The 19,085-nt window shown below is 33.3% G+C and overlaps 1 protein-coding gene across 6 annotated transcripts in view; it reads right to left on the reverse strand.

The window, feature by feature from the left end:
* The window catches only part of Vps13a (vacuolar protein sorting 13 homolog A), a 255,843-nt gene that overhangs the window by 178,886 nt on the left and 57,872 nt on the right, over positions 1–19,085 (reverse strand). For all 6 annotated transcript variants that reach the window (XM_071600547.1, XM_071600551.1, XM_071600552.1 and 3 more), the window contains 6 exons: positions 14,997–15,183; positions 14,784–14,898; positions 9,952–10,088; positions 7,884–8,016; positions 5,229–5,346; positions 1,355–1,493 (listed from right to left, as the gene is read on the reverse strand). In XM_071600547.1, coding sequence (XP_071456648.1) covers positions 1,355–1,493; positions 5,229–5,346; positions 7,884–8,016; positions 9,952–10,088; positions 14,784–14,898; positions 14,997–15,183 — 829 coding nt within the window. The remainder of the gene's footprint in view (positions 1–1,354; positions 1,494–5,228; positions 5,347–7,883; positions 8,017–9,951; positions 10,089–14,783; positions 14,899–14,996; positions 15,184–19,085) is intronic.

The following is a 19,085-nucleotide window of genomic DNA, read 5'->3' on the forward strand; positions in this document are numbered from 1 at the left end:
AGAATGACTAAAAGAAAAACCTTATTTTATCATATTTAATAAGGAAAGCCTAAACACAGCCTTGTCCCATGGGTCCTGGTTACAGCAGCCTCACTCACTGATATTCCGAAGGAGATAGCCCCACTTGTCCAAACATACGCCCTCTGAAGAAATTATCAAGGAAAAATATGATTGGATATTTTCTTCCTAAAATTACCTTGGAATGAGAAAACATATGTAATACGAAACCCAGAAATCATAAAGGGAAATAAAAACCTACTAATTTTGACTATATTTTTTTTAAAAAAGGAGGACTGGGGATGTGGCTCAGCATGCACAAGGCCCTGGGTTCAATCCCTAGCACTGCATTGACAGAAGTATATACAGGGAAAAACAGATATGTTTTATATGGTTTAAAAAATGTATCTGTGTCACAAAAAACAAACAACAAAATGGAAAAGTAATTTTGAGTGACAAACTACAGTCTAATAAAAAATGTACACAAAACATGAGTCAGTGTTTCCAGAAAGAAATTCAAAGTCAGTTAAACTTAGGAAATATGTTCTATCTTACTAATAAGGAAATGAAAATCAAAACAAAAGAACACTTTTTCACTTAGAAAAAAAATGTTAATGATTGCTGATATTCAAGATTAATGCAAGCAAAGAAAAAGACATTCATCATTCACTGTTAGCAGTATCATAAATTAAAAGTCAATTTAGAAAGGAAATTTGGCAAAATTCATCAAAATTTAAAATTCACACACTATTTTACTAAAAAATCCCACTTGTAGGAATTCATCCTATGGATAAAAGTATAACCAAATATATATATAAGAAAGTTCAAGGCAGCACTTTCCAAAATTGTAAATACACATAACAATACAAATGAATATCCACCAAAACTGAACATATTACGTAAAAGATGGCATATCTATATAATTCAATATTATATGACCATGAAAAAGGTGCTAACATGAAAATATCTCTTAAGGTATGTAAAATATATAATAATAACGGTAACAATAAGAATAATGATCACATTTATTTAAATTGTATGAATATAAGATTACACAAACGTGTGTTTGTATGTGTTTGCACACTAGGATATGCCATGAACACTTTCTGAAAAACTAGACAAACAGGGATTAATAGTATTACCATTAGGGAGAAGGATTGGAGGCTACCAAAGTGAGGACAAATAGATTTTATAACTTCCTTAACTATTTGTACTTTTTACCATTTCATCAACATTTTAAAATGTCTATTTTCCAAATGAAATGTAAATAGTTTATCTGAAATTCCTATAGTAGTTTCAAATACTATTAGTGAGCTTTCTTTTTCATTCAATCTTTTGTTAATTCTGAAAACATTACCTGAATTGATTTGACAGGGGCAGATACATCAGTTGTAAATATAGGTTTTGGAATGCTTTCCACCAATTCCATAATCCCTTGCAGTTTTTTATCAGAGATTCGTAAAGAAACAAGAGGTAACTCTCCAGAAACCTTGAATCTGTTTTAAAAAGATAACAATGATTATAGAGGATCTTTCATTCTGATTTAAGTACACTAATTAAAAAGAAGAATATATTCCTCAAATTATACAAATATAATGAAATGTGATTTTAAGCACTACAAATCACTAATTTCTGTCTTAGCTTATTAACTGATCTCATTAGATGGGATAACTTATTTCCTAACATTATTTCACTTATTTCCTCTCTACTATTTACTAAGTAAATAAAAATGTACTATTTACTTAGTAAATAAAAATTTATTAAGTAAATAGTAGAGAGGAAATAAATGAAATAATGTTTTCCTCTCTACTATTTATTTCCTCTCTACTATTTAGGAAGTATAGATGGCAATTTCTATTTATCACATGTTTATTATGTGACAGATATTTAAGGAAGTGTTTTGTATGTATTATCATAAGTAGGCCTCAATTTATGAGGTATATAAACTATTTTTATTCCCTATTGATTGTAAGTTCCCATATGGTTCCTATGAAGAAACTACAGCAAGTTCAAATAACACATCAATGAGATCAGATATCTAAAACCACGACTCAAAACCAGAGTTGAGAATCTTATTAGGCTTTTAATGGCCTAGGCAGTGTACTTTGCTTACAGATACAAGACATAGAATTTAAAAAGAGACAGACCTCAAGGGAAAGTTTTCATGCACAATTTTGATCCCTGTATTTTTCTCTAAAACTTACCTTTGTGAATTATGCATAGTGACTGCTAAAGTTTCTTTCTGAAATATATATCTTGAGTTTCTTCAAAAATGTAAAAGATTTCTTTGACTTCAGTAGCATATATATATATAAAATCAATTCCATTCATCCTAGTAAAACTTAGTTACATATTATGGATCAGTCCAACTGATGCATCTAAAGTCTTTGCTTTCTTAAAATATTCAATTTGTACAATCTCAAGATGCTAGATGTGAGGCTGAGGTTATGACTCAATGATGCAATGCTTGCCTAGCACCTGTGAGGCACTAGGTTCAAGCCTCAGCACCACAAGAAAATAAATTTATAGGACTGGGGCAGCAGCTCAGTGGTAGAGCCCTTGTCTCTCACGTGTGAGGCACTGGGTTCAATGCTAGGTGCCAAAGTTCTACCTACCAAATAACAGGGTTCCTTTTACGTACCTTAAAATTTATCTAGTTCAAACTTCAAAGAAAGGTTGCTGACACTTGTAGAGTGTCAGGATTTTACATAATAATCATATCATTCAATGTTACTCAAGAGCTTACAAATAAAACCCAAATAACTTCTCACATTTCACCTTTTTAAATCATTGGTATTTTGGGACTGTGATTATGTTTGATATTTTAATCAGCTATTTTTAATCCTATTATGTTAATCCATTCCCTATATCAAGGATATATTCTCTCTTAATCATATACTGACAGAGCAAGTCCAAAGCAAGATAAGTTTCCCTTTTCTTCCTTCAATCTCCTCCTTTTTTTTCTGGTACCCTATAATATCCAGGATTTACCAAGAAAAAAAGAAAAGTAAATTATTCTGGAAAAAAATCAATTTAAATTCTTACGCTGACAAAAGGAAATTATATACATATTTTCTCTTTATCACAGACTGAAAATTTTTACAAATAAATAGACAGGGGGACATCTGGGAAGTAATGAAAGAATTTAAGCCTTACCTCTAAAATCAAATCATACCTAAAGCTGAAATATGAAAAGCAAGAGAACATATGGAATGGCTGTCTTTCCTTCTCTCACTTAACCAAAATTCCAGGTATTCCTGTACCTCAAGTTAAAACACACTTTGATTTATATAAGAGAAGGAAGCCTAGAAGAACAAGATTTAGGACTCTGGACAATGTCTACTAACAAAAAGAGGCACTGTAAGTTAAAAGTCAAAAAAAAAAAAAGTTTGAGAATGGTCAGAGAATGCTTCTTGGAGTAGATGGTATCTCGAATCCCAAAAGAGGACTAAAAGTAAGCAAAAAAAAAGAAAGAAGTAGGAAAAAATGGTGAGAGGAGGGGATGAGTCTCTTAGGTCTCCCCTTTTAAGTAAAAACAAGGTCCGCACCACATACCATATGGAAAAGATCAGGATAACCCGAATCCCCTGTATTCTTCCTATACTTAATAAAGCACAAACATTTGAGCATTCTTTTGCTAACTTACTAGTAACAATTATTCTGAAACTGTTTAGTAGGTTGTTAGATGAGTCTTTGATAAAATTTTAAAATAGTTCTGGCCAAGGAGGAATACATGCAAAAAAAGAAAAATGATGCTGATATGAAGAAGAGATGAAATAGCCTATTATAATATAAAACTATTTAAGAAAAAAACTAGCTAAATGATCTGGTCTAGTTCAACAGACTTTTCTACTTTGAGTCTTGGGCTCAAGCTTCAGTTAACAATAAATTATAAAGATCACAGTAAAGATGAATACATGAACAAACATAAATATTATTATAATTTTAGTTTATAATTCGAATTTTATAATATTCTATAGGATTTAAAAGACAATTGCATAAAAATAACTATAAATCTATGCTAATGGGTACAGAGTACATAACATTTTAAATTGTGCCATCAATAACAAACTGAAGGGGATGGAAGTGGAAACTTTTTTTTTTCATACAACTGAAATTAAATTGGTATAAATTTTAGACAGATTGTAATAACTTTAGGATATTATATGCCATCTCCATGGTAACCTCAAAGAAAGTATCTATAAAACATACAAAAATTAGAAATGAGGTGGGATTAAAACATTTCACAACAAATATCAACTAAACATAAAGGCAATAATACAGGAAATGAGAAAGAAAACAAGCTATAAGATATAACAAAGGGCTTACCAACAAAAGTAAATGATCCCCTATCAGTATTTACTTTACATATAAATTTTCTCAACTTCCCAAAAGATATAAAGTTGACAGAATGAATAAAACAATAAGAGCCATCTGTATGCTATGTATAAGAGACTCTAGGTCCAGAAAAAACAGGTCAAAAGTGAAAGAATGCAAAAGACATTCCATACAAATAATCATCCAATGAAAAAAAGATTAGTTGTAATAAATCAAAACAGATTACAAGTCAAACAAAGGACAAACAGGGACATTTATATAATGAAATTTGGGAGCCATGTCAACAAAAAGATATAACAATTATAAAATATATATACCAGTCATCAGAGCTCAAAAATATATAATCAAACATTGATAGAATTAACAGGGAGAAATAGACAGCTCTCTAATAATATTAGGAGACTTCAAAATCCCATTTTCAATAATGGACAGAACAATCAGACAATAAGCCAGATCAATAAAAAAGTAGAGGACTACAACTCTATTGGCCATACACTTCATGAATGAAATTTGAACCCTTTATACTAACTTAAATAATCCAGATAAAAAAGGTAAAATATTTGATGACTTCACTTATAGCCAAATTCATAAGACAAAATAGAATGTCAGTTGTCAGGTACTGAGGTCAGGAAAGAGCAGAATGGGGCATTATTATTTAATGGGTACTTACTTTCAGTCTGGAAAATGATAAAGTTCTAGAGATAGATGGTAGGTAATGGTGGTACAATCATATGAAGGAACTTAAGGCTTACCAACAAAAGTAAGCTATCCACTTAAAAATAGTTTAACCATTTATTTTATCACACACACACAAAAGAATCAATAAAAATGGTATTTCCTTAACTAAAGAAACACTGAGAAATTCCACAGTGCATAAAACAGTTCATACATACTTGGGCATCTTTATATCCATGAAAACCATGGCCTTAGAGAGTTCCACATTGAAGTGCATGGGCACCAAAATATGCTGTGTAGATACATTGAGTTTTCGTGCTTCTTTCCAATTATCACCTAATTACAGAATACAGTTCATATTTAATCCTCAAATAATTTGAATAACATAGTAAACCTAAAATTACCATAGGTAATATATAAACTTTAATTCTCCCCATGGTTTACAATTATCCCATTTTATAAAGCTGAGGCACAGAACTTATAAATTTTCTAAAGTCAATTGGCTAGTAATAAATCTGAAATTCATATCCAATTCTACAAACATGACCCTCTAGCTATGCTCACTACAATGTTACAAGCTTTAATTTTCAATAAGGGAATAATTAAATTCCTAAAAAATCACAAATACCTCCATACATTAACATTACAAAAGCAAATCCAATATCTTATATTCACACACTGCATGAGAAAATATCCCATACCATTCTGAGGTACACACAATCAACAGGCAAATTCTTTTCCCTTTTATCACTTTTTTGCTTTCTTTTTTTTCTTCACAAGACTCTCTTTTAGGTTCTACTAGAAAAAAAATACTTATTCTTTTTAAAAAGCAGAAGTTTAAAGCAAATCTACTATATATTCATTGACAATCACCATAAAGCCAGATATTGTACCCCCAGAATTACATGGGTGTAAGGCCATAATGGAAAAGACAGTAAATTTATTTAATAGTAACTAATAACTGTTACCATTTACTCAAGATTTATAACTAGCATTGTTGTAGGTAACATATAAACTTTAATTCTCCTCACAGTTTAAAATTATCCCATTTTATAAAACTCAGGCTCAGAGCTTACAAAATTTCCTAAAGTCAAGGGGCTAATAATAAATCTGAAATTCATACCCAGGTCTACAAACATGACCCTCAAGCTATGCTCACTGCAGTGTTACAGCCTTAATTTTCAGTAAGGGAACAATTAAATAACTTACAGAATAGCCTTAGAACACAACACAGCCAATAAAAATCATAAATTCCAGTGACCAAAAATTATTGGTAAAGTAAAAGAATTATTTGGATTTTAAAAACTATATAAAGCTGCCTTAAAAATCACAAATACCTACACACATTAACATTACACAGCATATCCAATACATTCGTGGACACATATGTTGTAAAAAACACTAAAAGAGGGGCTAGAGTTTTGGCTCAGTGGTAGAGTGCTCGCCTAGCATGCACAAGGTACCTGGTTCAATCCTCAGCACCACATAAATGTAAACTAAATATATTGTATCCACCTAAAGCTTAAGAATAAATATTTAAAAAGAAAACACTAAAAGTACCAACAGAGCTCATGTCTAAGCAATAAGACAAAGGATGGTTCTTTTTGTTTTCTGAATCATCCAGATTTTCTAAAGTAGACATTTATAATCAGAAAGAAATAACTTTAAAATTTTATTTAGGGCTAGGGGTATAGTTTGAAGGTGGAATATTTGTCTAGCATTCCTAAGATTCAACATTCAATTCCCAGCCCTACACACACACACAAAAATAAGATGAATGTGATCTCAATGCATTTTCACACAAACTACCTCATTTGCACCTAATTACTCTTTAAGTCAGATGAACTTCTTATCTTGAAAAACCAGCCAAGGAAATGTTACACTCATGGAGATAAGTAGTAAAATGGGCTTTATTATAATTTTTAAAATTCTACCACCAGTATTGAGATAGATAAAAATGTGATATTTAGAAGCATATATTTCAGAATTTTTCAAGGGATTCTATGACAATTAATAACTTAATTGTAAAGTTAACACCATATCCAAAAAAGTGTTCAAAAAAAGGGATTCAATTATTTGAGAACAATTAATCAAAAAGAATTTCAATAATCTTCACAGTAATAATGGATTTTTAAAATTTTAACCATTTTAGTATCTTAAATATTAAGTATGGCTCACAGACTTTAAAAACCTGTGACCAAAATGTCCATTCAAACATACCAAATGCCATAATTTATTCTCTGAAAAAGCATTTATAGACTTTTGACTTTGTTGTCAAATAAACTTCTAGTTGTCTTCATCTAAAAAATGAACTTGACCACTGATGCATGACTGTATACCACAATGATTGGGATACAGATGCCCAGGAGAGTGAACCTCCTCAGGCTTTGTTTGGCTATCTATAGTCTAGGCTATCAGAGACTCTAGATTAGTTGCCTCTAGCTTTGAGAAACCTCTTTGCCTCTTCTGGTTATCCAACTGTGAACACAAATATCATCAACAGGGTTAAGAGTGAGTCTCAGTGGTAGAGTTCTAGACTACCATTTGCAAAACTCTGGGCTCAATCCCCAATACCGCAAGAAAAATAAATTTAAAATTTAAAAAGTAAATATGTGTACATAAAAAATATGTACACATATCATTAGCAATATGTGCCAATCTTTGGTCCAAGGTTAGAAATTCTGATATGGATCAGGATTTCTCAATCTTGGCACTAATGACATTTGTTGCTGGAGGCTGCCCTGAACACCTTTAGACAATATATACTATTACTTCTAATTCAAAAATTATGAAGAATGTCTTTAGACAAAGTATCTAAAAACCTAATTAAATTACTTTCAGCAAAATCAATCAATAATACATTTTATACTTACCTACTCTACTATAAAGTAGTTGTATGCTTGTAAGGTTAATATCAAAGGAATCATAAGCTCTTTGCATGATTTCTTCAAGGTTGGGCCCACCTTGTTTCACATCTGGTAATTCCGAACGAATTTTACTTGCCACCTTGAAGTTAATTTTAAAAGTTTAGAGTATGCAAAATATTTCAAAATATAAGTATAAAGTTTTTATCTTTCAGACCTATAATGTAAAAATTTAATAGGAAAAGAAACTCACATGCAGACACATATTGTAATGCTATTAGAAAAGTCATTATTCGTAAGATATATAATGAGAAGGACAGGACATAAGGTAAATTTTTACATGTTAAGTTATATTTCCCATTACTTATATTAAAAGAGGAAAACCAAGACAGTACTAGAAATAATACATCTACAAATACTTAAAATCTGATAAGACTCCTCACTGAGAGCCAGATCAACCCAGAGATAAATTTAGCTTATAAAACGTTTCCATTGTACAAAGACAGATATTTAGATAGTTTTATAGCAATTAGAGTCTAGGATTTAATATTAGGATGGTGAAATTTAAGACCCAACTTTGCCATTTATGTGACTCCAAAGATGTTATACTGTATTCTCCCTTTTCTTGACAAGGGATTCTTTTCACTTAACATTCCAGGAATCACTCAAAGATCTTATTCTTTCACTCACTGATGAATAAATAAATAGATATAGATAGATATCTGTGTGTGTACATATTTAAACATAAACACACACATATAAACAGTTTTTCTTCTATTTTGTATATCTCATGTGAAATAAACAGTCAAAAATTATTAACTTTGAAATGTAATGAATTTTGGGTAACAGGTTAAGTGAATTACCAAATGTCACAAAACTATATACTTAACTCCTGACCTTATGCTCTTCCCACTGTACCATATTGCCCTTGAAACAATTCAATAACCAAATTCAAATGTGAATAATTAGCTATATAGGCTTATTATAAATATAAAGCCAGAAAAATAAATAAATAAATAAATATAAAGCCAGTGAATGTCTACATATGTTCCCAGTGCAGAGTATAATCAATCAATAAAAGAAACCGCCAATATTAAGGAAAGGCACATACTTGTTAGGTAGCCAAAAGAAATCAATTCTAACATTTTTCATCTCTCTTAGACCTTTAAATTGTTACTGGTATTTCTCTATCCTTAATGATTTAGAGCAGGGCTGTTTAATAGAACTTTTATGTTGTTCAACACAACAGCCACTGGCCACTTCTGACTTCAAAACTCTTAAATATGACCAATATGTCACTAAGGAACTGAATTTTTGTTTAATTTTAACTTAATCAAATGTATCTAATAGGTAGCACAGCACAGATCTCAAAAGTCAAAAATAGGGGCTGGGGATGTGGCTCAAGCGGTAGCGCGCTCGCCTAGCATGCGTGCGGCCGGGTTCGATCCTCAGCACCACATACAAACAAAGATGTTGTGTCCGCCGATAACTAAAAAATAAATATTAAAATTCTCTGTCTCTCTGTCTCTCTCTCTCTAAAAAAAAAAGTCAAAAATAATTGTTCTTTACTTACTATTTGAGAAGAAAAAAGTTCATAATTGGAAGAAAAAGAAAATAACTTTGGTAAATAGATAACCATCTCTCAATTTTAAATCATTTGATAAAATTAAAATGCCAATATTTATATATAATTAAAATATCAGTATTATACACAAAAATTTCAAAAGAATAAAGATATATTTGATTATCTCCAGAATTCCCTCTATTTTACTTTAATTAATCAAGTAAAGATTGAACAGAAAAGGAAATAAACATTTCAAGTACAACTCAAATTCTACAAATATAATTTTTCAGTTTACTCCTGTCCCTAAGAGTTCAATTGGTTATTTTTCTTTTAGAAGGAGGGCGGAAACACCTAATTAAATGACACTGCACTTCCTTTACCAGAAAGGAAGATTTCTCGAATACTAGTATCTACCACAAATCTAAAAATCAGTAAGCCAATCAAACGGCCTTAAAAACAAGATTCATAATACCCTAAATGCCATATCATGAATTAAATATTATTATTATGTACCTTTAGATGACCAAGATCCAAAAGTAGTAGATTAGATGTAGGAGTAAAAATTCCATCTTGTGGTACAATAATGTATGAAGCCTTCAAGTTAATTCTGAGGTCAAGAACTTTCTGTGTTTCAATAATATACAAAAGACCTGTAGAAAATTTAAATCTTTGAAATGAATACTTCTCAGAAATTACTCAAGAAATACGGAATCACTAAACATACAAATTGATAGCATAATCATAAAATAATATGAAAGTAGTATTGATTTCAAAATAATCTTGAGCAAAATATTTCCAAAATAAATGCAAATTATTTGTTGGTTAATGTGTACACTAATTAAATCTGAGTATAAAATTAGAGCAATTTCAAAAAAAAAAAAAAAAACAATGGTTTTTAGCCCACACATTCAATTTGGCTAAAACTGGGGAGAAAGATACTGACCTAAAAAAAAATTTAAGTGATATGAAACATTTTTTCATGGTTACTATTAGAATCTGTATGCAGTCATTCCAACTCATAAATTTAATACAGTTAAACAATGGTAACTTGATCTTGATGATTTTACTCTGAAAGGATGAAAACTGCTGGATCATTAAATCATCTTTAATAAAATCATATGTAAACCAGAAAAGGCAACAAACCAGGGTTCCACATTCCTTAGATATTGTTCAAAAAATTTTAATTCAATCACTTGCATGTGATTAGTAAGCCAAATTAATCTACTTTAGTGCTGGAGTCCAGCATCAGCTTTTTTTTTTTTTAATTTAACCTTTATTTATTTGTTGTTGACTTGTTTTTATGTGATGCTGAGGATCGAACCCAGAGCCTCACCCATCCTAGGCAGGTGCACTACCACTGGGCCAGAATCCCAGCCCCAGCATCAACTTTTAAATCAAATTATTAATGACTCCATCAGATAGGAACCCCTCCTTTATATCAATAAATTCTTTAAAAAGCCATCAAATCTGTTTTAGTGAAAAAAAAAAGATGTTTTGATTTATAAAATTTCGAGAGATCTGCTACCTAAATAGAAAGGCACCTTACTTCACAATGACAAGAAGGAAGGCAGGGAAGAAAACTATCACAAAAATGATTGTGAGGACTAGGTATTTTCAATGTGAATTATAAATAAAAAGAAACTAGGGCTGGGGATGTGGCTCAAGCAGTAGCGTGCTCGCCTGCCATGCGTGCGGCCTGGGTTCGATCCTCAGCACCACATACAAATAAAGATGTTGTGTCTGCCGAAAATTAAAAAATAAATATTAAAAAAAAAAAAGAAACTAAACTATTATAATAAGAAAATAAACCCTCATACTGCAGTCAATAATATCTATAGTTTAACTGAACTTCTTTTTTTTTTTTTTTTCAGAATAGGACCATGGTTAGACCAAGGTCATAAGAGTATTAAATGAGAAGGGCAGGTATTAATTTAAAAACCTTGCAAGAAAAGCTCTATGATTTAAAAGAAGAGATTCAGAAAATTCAGTATTTGAACAGTTCATGATATTCCTATTTGGAACTACAATGACTCCTATAATAGTCCTTTTTTCTTCAAAGGACAAATTCCCAAAAGAACGTATTCCATGTTTTGTGACACTATTACGAAGGATTATTAGTAAAGTGACATAAATGTAGGCAGATCAGTATATTTTAATATAAACCTTAAAATTAAAATATTCATTGAAGAATACATGTTCAAATTGAATAAGTCAATAACTTTAAATGTACTTATAATAAGATAAAATTATAAGTAGATATGTAAGATATAATATACTTATAAAGAAATGTAAAGTTTAAAAACATATATGAAGTGTCAAGTGCCAGCATATGATTAATTTGATAAACAAGCTAAAGGAGAAAGTGAATTAAATAAAAAATAATTTAAATATATACATTTATATAATAATAGAAAATAGCCTAAGATCATCGTCTGGACCAGTTCTTATTAGAAATATGATAAATTAATAACAAAACTATCATTTTCAAGGAATTCCAAAGGCCTTGCCTAGGCTGAACCAAGCAATACGCTGGGGGTAAAGGGACTATTGACATCTCCAATAACCTAAACAAAGCAGATTGAAACGAAATCTCTTAAAATGAGGATGAAAAGTAAAGTCAAAGATAGAAATGAATACAGACTGACAGATCATCAAATTCTGACAATCATCCCATAAGCTTAGAACTTAAAACACAGAACTGACTAAAACACAATTGCTCATACCATTCCCGCCGCCATGATCTGGATTCAAACACAGATTGTACAATTTACTCAAGTTTATTTGCTGAGTAAGTCATAAGAAGTACCCAAAAGGGACAGTCTGACCCTCAAAATCCTCCAGATTCTACCCGTTAAAGCATATTTCTCTATCTTCATCTCTAGGCTAATGGTTCCTCAACTCAAATTATCTATCTGTGAATTCCTCCTGCCTCTATAAATCTATGCCCTATACTCCCTGGAAGTCCTATGCCTCACTTTCAATGAATTGTTTCTTTCTTTTCCCCCTAAACATTTTTTTATTTGTTCTTTTTTAGTTATACATAACAGTAGAATTAATTTTGACATATCATATATACATGGAATATAACTTCCCATTTTTGTGGTTGTACATGATGTGGAGTTCCACTGGTCATATATTCATATAGGAAACACAGGAAATTTTTGTCCAGTTCATCAGTTGTATTTCCCATTCCCATACCCTCTTCCTTCCCCCCACACCACCCTGGCCAATCTGGTGTCAGTGAATCCTTTCTTAATGTTACGACACAATGATCTATTTCCCTACGTTACTTTCAATGGAAAGGAAGGAGAAAAAATTTATTTTAAATGTTAAACCTACTTATGTCTCACCCCTATTTCTCATATTTATAATAAAATCCTCTGCTTAATTCTCCATCATTGTTTTGCATAATTGAGATTGTGCCTCTTTAACATCATTCCACTCTCCGCCTCACATTCACTACATTAGAACCAGCTTTCTGCACTTCCAAATTCTTTTCTAAGTTACTATCCAAATTTGATCACTGCCTCTTATCCTCTAAGAGAATTGAATCTTGTATCAATTTTTCAAACGGATCTCTGGTACAATTACCAAAACTAAATTAGGACATCCATCATTCTCATTTCCTTCATAACATCTGGTCCTATTATCAATTTATTTCCTCAACTCCAAATTCACCCTTTTGCCTGCTCTATGAAACTGGAGCTGAGCCCCTTCAATACTTTTCTTGTACCAACAAGCACTGAAGATAAGATAGAATAAAGGAAAGACTGTAAAAAGAAAGGATCTTACTACCTGATTTTAGTGCAACCCCTCAGCAAGATGCTGCAACAATGCAGCTTTCTCCAACACTAAGCACAGGTAGCCCATAAGGGACAATAGTACCCAATAGCCAGCATCTTCCTTTAGAATCATTCTCCTCAGGTGTTTTCAGGGCAGAATGTATGTAAGGGGATGCCTGAACACCTTTCCCTATCACCTAAGGAAGGATTTCTAGAACATTTCAGAAGCAGGTTTTCATCAAGTTTGTTAGCATGGCACCATAATGGCTTCTCCAATATTCTATGAGTCATAGCGTGCCTTCTTCCAGTAAGGTCTAAATTTCAACCCTTGGAGAACAGAGGGATAACTTCCTGGGGAAAATTAGTTCAATCCTATAAACCCTATAACTACCCTTCTTATATTCTTCAAAGTCAGTCTTTGGAGGAGGGTCACTGGAGAAGGTAATGCCCTCCATGCTTACAAGAGAAGTCACATATGGACCCATATGGTCCATATGTGACTGACCCATCCTGGCAGATGGCACCACTGGTAGAGGAAAGCCAAGAGGCTTAACACAAATCCCCAAGGAATCTCAGCTGACTCTTAAGAGTAGATAGGAACAAGGTGGTTTTGACCAACTTGGTCTTAAACACCTAGAAAAACAGTATAGCCTAAGCACAGTCCTTCAGGGACATTTAAAAGGAAAAAAGATGTGTTGTTGTTGTTGTTTTAAATGTAATTTAAAATGTACACTTGTGTCAACTCTACCAAAAGTAAGTAAAGTTGGAGACTATAAAGGAAAGGTTCCTGTGTAGGAGTGCCTAATAATAATGATCATAAATAGAGTTTCGAGTTTATCTTGAGTTAATTTGAGCCTGATCTCCTAAACCTACAAATCTCCTAACCTCCTACATTAATAAACTCAATGTATTTTTCACTGATTATAAGTTACTGTCTTCACAGTTTTAAGAGACTGGCTAAAATAGTAATTGCTTTTGTGCTGATTGTTCACTATAATGAACTATCATTTTAAAAACCAAATCTGTAACTTTAACCCTTCCCATAAAAGGATGGAACTTTTATTTTCTGAGGCCAATATATCAAACTATGGTAAGGAAATGACAGGCCTATTGTCAAAAACAGAGGTCCAAAGATCCTAACTATCAACTTTCTGAGTATAAAAAATGATTATTATTACACATGCCTTTCAACAGAAAAGTAATAAATTGCTGGGCCTGGTGGTACATGTCTGTAGTTCCAGCAGCTCGGGAGGCTTAGACAGGAGGATCCATAGGTTCAAAGCCAGCCTAAGCAACAGTGAGTTGCTAAGCAACCCTATCTTTAAATAAAATACAAAATAGGGCTAGGGATGTGGCTCAATAGTTGAGTGCCAGCCAGCGAGCTCAATCTCTAATTACCACCACCACCACCACCACCACCACCCCGGGAAAAAGTAACAAATTAATTTCTATTACACTGTATCCATTCTAGAAATAAATTTAAACTTTACCAAAATCATGTTAACATAAATAAAATTATGAAGTATGAAACAGTATTTAATTTATTAAATTTAATTAATTTACCTGTTGCTGTCTTTTCACGAAATTCTTCAAGTTTTGTTAAAGTTGCTGAAGTGAGCTGTGCTAGATGTACCTCTTTTGGAGGCCTGAAGAATTCTATTATACTATTCACTGTCCTCTGTTAAAAAAAAAAAAAAAAAAAGCATCATTAATGTGAAGCACAATCTCAAGGCAATCTAAATTATATTAAAAATTGGTAACATAAAAAATACTAACTGCATCATATATCATTTCCAATGGTTCAGCTTCTATGATACACCTCTGAGAAACAGTTTCATCTAATGGATTTATCTCAAATATAATCTGGAAGAGTGATGTACCATCCAATGAAGACAGGAGGCGGGGTTTTTTTGAATTATCTGGTAAGCCAGTAATATGAAATGAGTCTATTCTGGTTTCAAATCTGTATGACAAAGGATAGGACAAAAATTAGGAATCAATACAATTCCAAAGAATTTTTCAAATTAAATAAAAATAAGTAACAACAACTTCACTTTCTATTTCCTGCAACTCTAGTCCATTTACATAAAAGAAAATATACAATGATTCCTCTAAATTCATATACCATATTTCACAAAGACTCATTCACATGTTAATTCCTATGTTAAAAAGCTAATGCTATGCTAATATTTGGTGTACTTACTGATAAAATCTAAAATTAACACAGCAATAATGTCTTACAACGCATATCAATGTAAAACTGAAAAGTCATACCTAACACAATTTTATGAGCACTTTCTGTTCTAAGATTTAACATAAATAATTAAAAACCAAGCAGAAGGCAGAATTTCTAAAATAGCTATGTGAGGAACTCAGCAAAATATCTCCCAACGTATTAACCATGAAACAACTGATGAAAATTAGGTTCTCTGGAAACCTAAGGGCACACTGCAAACAAACAAACAAAACATATATTTAGGAAAAACTGTGAAAATTGGGTAAGTACAGGAAGAGTCTGTGACATGAAAACAACAATCACCTCCCACTTCCAGCCCCATAGTGCATTACAGAAGGTAATATATAAATGGATGCTGCTAAATAGGGGGCTCTTCTTCAGCTCCAAATTTAAGGTACAACTTCACCTGAGGAGGAACAGGCAGCGTATCATCCTTCCCCCAGCTATACATTACAAAAGCTCTATTCCAAACAGGCACTGTCAGGAGGGTTGAGTTTCCCTTTCTTCCCATTCATGCGCAAAGATTTTTTTGACCCAGAAGCCGCACTTTATGAATACTGAGGCCCAAATTGCCCCTCCACCATTTTGCTCCTAAAGTATAAGTTCCATTCTGAAAAATGTAAACAGAACCCCCCAATGAAATTGATACAGCAAGGTGTCACTCTGGAAGAATTATGGGCCTGCCTACAAACTCCACATATAAAGCTGAGGTTTTTGTCAAAGGTAGAGGCAGGCTGAAAGGACTGGTAGCTCCGGCTGCTAGGACTGACATTATTTATAACAGAGCAAAGACAAATTCATGCTTAAACATGTAGTTTAAAACAATAGCAATCTTCATCAACTAGTAACAACAAGTAAAATGGCAAACCAACCAATAGATTATTTAACAAAGAGAACCAGGAAAAGAGAGCTATATAGGATCCTTCTGGGATCAAACTCATATTACAAGTAGAGAAGTCTGGATGATCCAAGATGGAAGAATAGAGGAGATCCTGTTTCTGGCTGCTCTGTGGCATGAAACCAAGAAAGCAGTCAGGCAGCTTCTCTGCAAGGTCTCACCTAGACGGAATACAACATCTCAGAGAGTGTGAGAGGACCCCCTATACAGCGGATTTTCGCAGAAATCACCAGCGCTGTGACCACCTGTGAAGAAATAAGAGCCTTGGCATTCAAGTAGGTCTCTGGATTCCAGACCCAAAGCTCACATCTCTAGCTCACGCAGGGTTCCAGCTTAGCAGAATCACCTATCAGCACCTCTGCAGAACTCCAGAATGAGTCTGCTCCCACGTAGGTCACTCGGATGCTACCTATCCACAGCACAAGGACATTGCCAGGTCCCCCCACCTCACCAGACACCCCTGCACTGGAAGCACTCGGACTTCCATCTTGGAAAACCTTTCTCACCATTTTTGGTGGGCATGGCTATCAGATCAGATCTCCATTTGAGCAGGTACCTGGTTTCCAATTCCCCGACCCCCAGCAGCGATAATTCGGCACAGGGACCACCCAACACAAAAACAGCTCTCAGGTGGACAGGAGTGTAGTGTGACCAGGGTGCTGCCCACCTGGTGTGAGCCTGGGGGTGAGAGGTCTCGAAGTTGGGATATGATAAGTAAGAGAGGGGAGGGGACTAAAGTCTGGGGCATAACAGAGAGATCAGGATCTGGGAAATCTCCAGGCAAAAGAGGGAGATGATACTGGGGGTTTAGTCAGACAAGTGGTCACAAAAAGAGACCCAATGAAGTGCAATTCCCCTGGGACTGATGGGTGGCACTTCCCACTTCCAGACCCTCCACACCAGGTCCAGTCTTCTCACCTTGGTTACCTACACCATCTTGAGGGCAGAGACACCAGCTTAAAACAGACAACTCTACCTACTGGATAAGAAGAGGAGGAGGAAAGAAACAGATCTCTAATTCTTCTTCTTCTTTCTCTTCTACCCTTCTATCCTCTGACCCTCACATCACAAACATATGTGAAACCAAGAACTTTGCATGAAATAGGACTTTGAGGACTGAGTCACCTGAATAATGTAATATAGAGGAATTATATAAGCCTTTTTTTTTCTTTTTTCTTTTTCTTCTTCTTTCTTTCCCTTTTTTTCTCTTTCTTCTTCTTTCATCCTCCAAATTTCACTATTTTTACATCCTGTATTTTTCTAAATACATATTTGTGTTTGTTTTATGTACTCTACTGTCTTCCCATGTACTTGTCTACCTTAAATTACTTCCTGTCTACTCCCCTACTACTAACCCTCTTCATTAGATTTCTCCTTCACATTTCCTAAGATATATTAAATCTATACACTCATATCTTTCCCCCTCAGCATATCGTCCTATGCCTGACTCCCAGTTCATTGTCCATCACCAGAAACTGTAAATCTTTTTATGAAACTACTGATTATATTTTAAATAATAATTTAATCCAACATTTCTGGACACTGAGACTAAACTATAAATGTCTTAATAATAACAGTTTGTTCATAGGTGATGCATTGTTGACATTGGGATCTGTTAACATTATCCCTCCCCACAAAAGAAGGATCTTGGAACCCTACCCTATCTATAGGGTAAAAACAATAACACACAAGATCCATAGAGCTGCAAAGGAAGACACATGAGCAACATGAAAAGACAAGAAAAGAAAGTACCACAAACAAATCAAGACAACACATCATTAGAAGCATTGGCAGCTGCAGCAGAAAAAAAATGACAGAGAAAGATTTCAGGATATACATGGTTAAAATGTTCTGGGATCTCAAAGAATAAGAGAACAAATACAGGCAGTGAAAGATCACTTCTACAATGAGCTACATAAACAAATCCAAGAAGCAAAAAATCACCTCAACAGGGAGATAGAGGTTCAAAAAACAAAAACAAAAACAGAAAGCCTTGAAATGAAAGAAATCATAAACCACATTAAAAACTCAAATGAAAGCATCACCAACAGAGTAGACCACTTAGAAGATAGGACATCAGACAATGAAGATAAAATATATCATCTTGAAAAGAACATAGACCACACAGCAAAAATGATAAGAAGCCACGAGCAAAACATTCAAGAAATATGGGATACCACAAAAAGAACAAATTTAAGAGAAGTCTGTGTGCACATGCTAGGCTGCATTCACTTAGGAAAATTAGAGCAAGACTACAGTTAAGACTTCTATCAAACAATTGTATTTATGTGGGTTTGCCTCTGTGTCTTCTATTTTGTACCATTGGTTTACGTGTCTGTTTTGGTGCCAATACCATGCTGTTTTTGCTACTATGGCTCTGTAGTACAGTTTAAGATCTGGTATTGGGATGCCTCCTGCTCTACTCTTCTTGTTAAGGATTGCTTTGGTTATTCTGGGCCTCTTATTTTTCCAAATGAATTTTAAGATTGGTTTTTTCTAATTCTATGAAGAATGTCACTGGGATTATAATTCAAATTGCATTAAATGTATATAAAGCTTTTGGTAGCATGGCCATTTTGACAATATTAATTCGCATAGCCAGGAGCATGAGAGGCTATCCATCTTCTAAGGTTTTCTTCAATTATTTTCTTTAGTGTTCTATAGTTTTCTTTGTAGAGGTCTTTCACCTGTTTTGTCAGACTGACTGTCCCAAGAAATTTTTTTTCTTTGA

Source organism: Marmota flaviventris, chromosome 13 (assembly GCF_047511675.1).
Source record: "Marmota flaviventris isolate mMarFla1 chromosome 13, mMarFla1.hap1, whole genome shotgun sequence".
In the NCBI taxonomy this organism is placed as follows: domain Eukaryota; kingdom Metazoa; phylum Chordata; class Mammalia; order Rodentia; family Sciuridae; genus Marmota; species Marmota flaviventris.